Source organism: Triticum dicoccoides, chromosome 4B, assembly GCF_002162155.2.
Source record: "Triticum dicoccoides isolate Atlit2015 ecotype Zavitan chromosome 4B, WEW_v2.0, whole genome shotgun sequence".
NCBI lineage: Eukaryota > Viridiplantae > Streptophyta > Magnoliopsida > Poales > Poaceae > Triticum > Triticum dicoccoides.
In genome coordinates this window covers 390,317,242-390,323,794 of record NC_041387.1, presented here as the reverse complement: position 1 = coordinate 390,323,794, position 6,553 = coordinate 390,317,242, and the positions used below count along the sequence as shown (strand labels likewise).

The window sequence follows — 6,553 nt, the reverse complement described above, 5'->3', positions numbered from 1 at the left end:
GGCGCGCGCGCGTTTGTCTCCAGTTTGCGGGAGAAACCGCGTCCGGAACCACCCCACAGACAGATACAGGCCCGAGTTGGATGGCTTCCGCTGTCCGGACGCATGCGGGAGGTTTGCGGGTCGGCGTTGGAGATGCCCTAATGTTACTTTAAATTGTTTAGTTTGAACAGGATAATGAAATTTAGTATCCTGTAATGTTTTGTCATGGAGGTCCCTCCATGTGTCCTTCAACCCATTCTGCTTGTCACCACTCTCATATAGAACATATCGTTTACTGCATTGTGATCATCGACTATTTGAACAGATATCACAGTATTTCTTTGCCATCTAAATAAGATGGGTATGTACCATTCACATAAGTGCCATTATTTTCTGCAGTTATTTGCATTATGGTTTGCTGGCGGCTAGAGCAGAGATCTTAAAAGCTGGTGAAAACAGTGATTACATCAACTGCATGTTGGATGGATATCATGGTATGTCGGCTTGGTTTTGCTTTATCTTCCGAGCCCAACACCCGTATGTTTAAAACTGATTCATCTTTTCCTTGTTATACCTTTCTAGAACTTAAAATGAACTTCATGTGAATAAACTATTGTGGCAGCATCATAACGATGGATGCCAATTTTAAAACTAAGGTGTTTTTCTTTTTCATGAACATTGTTTTATCCTATGCAAGGTTTTGTACCTTATTCCGTAATAAGCAACACTATATTTTCATCATGTGGAAATTTGCATGCAGTCAAGTTTTTAATACATATTTACATTATGCGGTATAATGGAGGCATTAATAAAAGCATGTTTGCTCTACTATCCTATTATGCTCAGTAGGCAGAGTCTTTAGTGTGTATGCATGTTCCAGTTTTCCCATAATGAAAGTTACCCTTGAGTTCAACGTGCTAATTGCTCATGTCGGATTTTACCCTTATGATTCTGTACGACAGTGACGGGTTTTAATTGCAATTTACATTGAATTGTAGGGAAATACCAATATGGGGATGATACATTTGAGGCCTCAGGTTCATCATCTGGTGCTACTTATTCCAAGTGCAGGGCTGTTGCAGTCAGAGCTCTTCAAGTTGATGAACCGGCATGCACTCACATGAAATGCACATTTGGTGGCGTGTGGAATGGTGGTGGTGGAGATGGACAGAAAAATCTTTTTGTAGCATCATTTTTCTATGATAGGGCTGCCCAGGTAAGTCCTTTTGAGTTTTGACAGAATTTTTTTCTCGGGCAAATGGGGTATTTGTCATGCCTCCATTGGATTGATGAAACCAAGCAGTCCCACACTCAGCAAATGTTTCTCTTCTTAGATAAAGGATATTTCAGCACCAAACATCCATCAGAGCCTTAATGTTCCAGTTCGCTCCAGGCTATCCTCTGTAGTTCCTTTGACTCACTCTCCAGTCTCCAATCTTTCAGTACAGCGGGTGATCTGAAGCCACAACAGGTCATTGCAAATTCAGCATCACCATAGCAGGTCTCGGCCATCTAAGTAGTCTAGTCTAACCAGACAGTTCCCTGAAAAAGAACTGCACTATTTAGTTTCTATACAGACCATTATGCTGCAGCACAAACGATATTTAGCACACATTGATTATTCTCACTTCACCGCCAACCAGACATCTTCCGAAAACCAAATTCGGATTGATCCACCAGAGACATGGGCTAGAGAGAGCCATCCTGCTCATGAGAAATAATGAATGGATCCCAACATTGCATTGCTAAACTGCAGCTCCTAAACCAGTTACCATCCCAGAAGTGAACATTGCCACCATTGCCAACCTGCCATCTGAAACCCTTTGTTGCTAGTTGCTACTCCCTCCGTCCCAAAATAAGTATCTCAACTTTGTACTAACTTTAGTTGTACTAAGGTTGAGACACTTATTTTGGGACGGAGGGAGTACATGACAATGCCATATGATCCTCTACCATTACCAACCTGCCCTAAAGCCCTTGTTTGTTGAAATCAAACAGTTTTCTCCAAAAAATATTTACCACCCAGGCAGCCAACAGGCAATCAAGCAGATATCTAAATCCTGCATGTCAGGAATCCCTAAACCATCAGTCTTTCCTCTGCCATAAATTGTCGTCTAAACTTTTCTAATTGTTCTGATGCTGGTTTCTGTTGACTTGCTTGTTCTTGTCACGCACACATTTAATTATATCTCATTGTCTCATCAGGCTGGTTTTGTAAACCCTAAGGCAGCAGTTGCTAAGGTTAAACCATCAGACTTCGAAGAAGCTGCACGACGTGTTTGTAAATTGAATGTGAAGGAGGCACATGCCACCTACCCTGATGTTTCGGAGGAAGACATTCCATTCCTTTGCATGGATCTTGTTTACCAGCACACATTACTTGTGGATGGATTTGGTATGACTTAGTGCGAAGGACAAAATTCGCAATAACTTAGAAGCTTTCAACATATTTCTTATTTTTTTTCTGCCTGTATTCTTTCAGGTGTGGATCCCTATCAAGATATTACGTTAGTAAAGAAGGTGCGTTATGGCAATTCGTTTGTGGAAGCAGCATGGCCCCTTGGTAGTGCCATTGAGGTTGCATCTTCATCATAGGCAGAAACAGCTTGGAAGTAACTTATTAAAAAGAACCACCCAGCATATAGTTTTGGCTTAGCTTACCAATCTGGAATAGCGAGTTCAGATTCTAGGTTTGATGTTAGGATTTTGCCTTTGATTCACCATTTGTTCTCCGTCTTCCATTCTATTTATTTAGCCTTTAAATACATTGACGTATACATGAGGAATATAGCTTGGAGTTTTCCCGTGCGGCCATTTGAACGTCTATTTTTTTGTACTAACGAAAGCCAGATCAGAAACTTTGTAATCCTTTTGGACTCTGGTGCAGATGCATAAATCTGCACTATTCAATCTAGTTTCTGTTTAGTGAGTAGTTTCATAATATCTTATGCTCTTTTGTACAACTCGGTTGACTTACTGTTGTTTGTGTGTATGAATATGATCGTTCCCTCTTTTCTTTAGATTTTCTTTTTCCATGCGAACCAAATCCTCTTTTGAATATACAGTGTACAGAAACACCAAATGGTTTTGAAACTTGTATTTCATCAGCGTTTGAACTTTGAAATGGGCACGAGATGCAAAATGAAGGGCTTAACAACAGACTACCTGAAACCAGTCTGCGGTTTCCTGGTCACTGCCTGAACGCATAACCAAGTAGGGCCCAAGAACTCAAACCGTAGAGATAGGAAAAACTCAGAAATTGAGATGTCGTCATGCATCCTGGATTCATGCAGAAAACTGCAAAATTATCATTGGGGTGTCACAGCAGGAAATACATGAATTGTAGATAGAAAGATTAGGAAAATTCTTATGAAATAGCCCATTCCATAGAAACCCCGTAGGAAACTTTCCTGTAGATACCCTGTCCTCTAAATTTCTATGTTTTTCCTTTGGTTAGAGCATGGCAAACATTCGGAGATGACTATGAAAGCACCTCTTGGATCCTTGAATTGAAGAGGGATCGAGAGGGATCAAGAATCCTAATTGTCTAGCAGATCCCGCAAATCGGCGCCCCGCAAAACCGTTTTAAGGTTCACCTGAAAACTGATTTGCGGTACGGTGAGGGCTCCGGCGGAACTGATTTGCGGTACGAGCTTATGGGTCTGTTTCGTCGAAGCCCTCGCAGACCAGTTTTGATTTTCATATTCACATTAGCTACAAATTTGTATAGTCATGCAATACACCGATTTAAATACTTGTACGATAATGATTCACATCCAAATACATGCACAATACAAGAGGCAGCAAAGTTTGTCCAAAAGAATGTGCAATCAAACACAATTAAACATGATCAAATCAAGCAACACCATGGTTGCCAAGATCATCTCCTCCACCACCGGCCATAGCACCATCTTCGTCAACAACATTGGTCGAAGAATGATCACCACCATTGGCGGAAGCACCACCAAGTCCACCGGCCAAAGCATCACCACCTCCATTGGCTGAAGCATCACCACCACCACCTCCATTGCTGCCACCACCACCACCTCCATTGCCAAAAGCACCACCACCACCTCCATTGCTGAAAGCACCGCCACCAACATTGCCGAAACCACCACCACCATCACCACCTCCATTGCCGAAACCACCACCAGCAGCCATAAGATATTGAAGCTCTTGCCTCCTCTGAAACATGATCTCCATTCTTTTCAACTCCCCAAACTCCCTTGTCATTGGTTCCATGCCATTCAGATTCATAATCAAGAACTGGTCCTCCTCGGCGGTCTTCTCGCCACTCATCTTTTGCTCCTCAAGAGCGATCTTGCGCTCCTCGAAGACACGTCTCCTCTCCCAATTTGCCTCCTTTTGTTGGTTCTTCTTCTCGGCCAAGGCCACCTTGGTTTCCAAATGCTTCTCCAACATGGTTTCCTTGACCTTCACCATTTCACTAATTTGCTCCCTCAAGCTAGATTCTTCGACCAACCTGTTCACCCTATCCTTGTCCAACTTTCTTCCATCGGGCTTGTTCTTGTTTCTTCCCCCCTTTGGTGCATCATCACTATCATCATCGTCTTCCAAGTTAACGAGTGCACCTTGGTGGAGCTTCTTGATCCCTTTGCTTGAACCTTTCATGTGCAATGCGATCCTACAATTGGAATAGAGGCAAGTGTGAGCTCAAATTGTCATCAAATCAAACAAAGTCACAAATATGTTCAACAAACTCACATAGTCATCAATTATGACACCACTTGGAGGTGCATTTCTCACTTGATCCAAACAACCACTCCGACGGGCTAGGTGCATGAGAAAGATGTCGGGCTGAAACTTCCCTCCCACATGAACAGTGTGTTTGAAGGTCACTCCATATCAGCGCCCCTAGCGATGTAGGGTGGAACCTAGAGGCCGATCTTTCACGATTGGAGCGGATCCCACGAAGAACACAAAGAACACACGAGGGGAGAAACACAAGGGAAACAAGAGGAAAACACTCAAATCAACTAGATCCAATCACACATGTGCTAGATCCGAGTACACTACAAGACACATGATCCAAACACAACAAGGGGCGATACAAACGGTGGTAGTCCTTCCCAATCCGTGAGGAGACGGGGTCTTTAATCCATGAGGGGGATCTTCCATTTAAGGGTCTTGAATAAACTTGGGGGATCTTCTCCACGGAGGCCTTGGTCTCTAATGGAGTAGAGGTACAAGGGGATGAGCAAAGCTCTAATCTCAAATGAGCTACAATCTTTGCTAACCCTAAAACGTTGGGGAAGGAGAGTATATATAGTCTAGGGGGGCGAAGGGATACATGGGCTTTGACCCTTTACACTGCGCGCAGACAGGGGCTGGATGTCCGAGCAGAGGCCGGATGTCTAGGCCTTTAGGTCGGGCTGGATGTCCGAGCTGGAGGGGCCGAGTGTTCGGGGTGGCCTCGGTTGGGTTCTGTGAAGAGTGCCGGATTTTCGGGCTGGGGACGGACATCCGGGGCACGCGTCGGGCCGGATGTTTGGGGCCTGGGCCAGATGTCTAGGCCCTGTAGCTTTGGCTGTTGGGCTACTTCGGCTGATGCTCTAGGGGCCAGATGTCCGGGTCTTGGGGCCGGATATCCGGGTCCTGGGGACTCCTTTGGTACTTTCCGTTGGTCCTCTTCATCCATGAACTTAGGGAGACTGAAGGAAATATGCCCTAGAGGCAATAAGAAAGTTGTTATTTTATATTTCCTTATTCATGATAAAGGTTTATTATTCATGCTATAATTGTATTGATCGGAAACCTAAATACATGTGTGAATACATAAACAAATACCGTGTCCCTAGTAAGCCTCTACTAGACTAGCTCGTTGATCAAAGATGGTTAAGGTTTCCTAACCATAGACATGTGTTGTCATTTGATAACGGGATCACATCATTAGGAGAATGATGTGATGGACAAGACCCATCCATTAGCTTAGCATAATGATCATTCAGTTTATTGCTATTGCTTTCTTCATGTCAAATACATATTCCTTCGACTATGAGATTATGCAACTACCGGATACCGGAGGAATACCTTGTGTGCTACCAAACGTCACAACGTAATTGGGTGATCATAAAGATGCTCTACAGGTATCTCCGAAGGTGTTTGTTGAGTTTGCATAAATCGAGACTAGGATTTATCACTCCAAGTATCGGAGAGGTATCCCTGGGCCCTCTCGGTAATACACATCATAAGCTTGCAAGAAAACGACTAAGGAGTTAGTCACGAGGTGATGTATTACATAATGAGTAAAGAGACTTGCTGGTAACGAGATTGAACTAGGTATGAAGATACCGACGATCGAATCTTGGGCAAGTAACATACCGATGGACAAAGGGAATTACGTATGTTGTCATAACGGTTCGACCGATAAAGATCTTCGTAGAATATGTAGGAGCCAATATGGGCATCCAAGTTCCACTATTGGTTATTGATCGAGGAGGTGTCTCAGTTATGTCTACATAGTTCCCGAACCCGTAGGGTCCGCACACTTAACGTTCGATGACGATATAATATTATATGAGTTATGTGATTTGGTGACCGAATGTTGTTCGGA

The 6,553-nt window shown here is 43.5% G+C and overlaps 1 protein-coding gene across 1 annotated transcript in view; it reads left to right on the top strand.

Annotated features, from left to right (window-relative positions):
- Window positions 1–2,922, top strand: part of LOC119296272 (probable apyrase 1) — a 10,626-nt gene extending 7,704 nt beyond the window's left edge. The window contains exons 6-9 of the mRNA XM_037574672.1: window positions 379–473; window positions 978–1,195; window positions 2,185–2,374; window positions 2,462–2,922. Coding sequence (XP_037430569.1) covers window positions 379–473; window positions 978–1,195; window positions 2,185–2,374; window positions 2,462–2,574 — 616 coding nt within the window. The 3' untranslated portion in view covers window positions 2,575–2,922. The remainder of the gene's footprint in view (window positions 1–378; window positions 474–977; window positions 1,196–2,184; window positions 2,375–2,461) is intronic.
- Window positions 2,923–6,553: the final 3,631 nt, after the last annotated feature.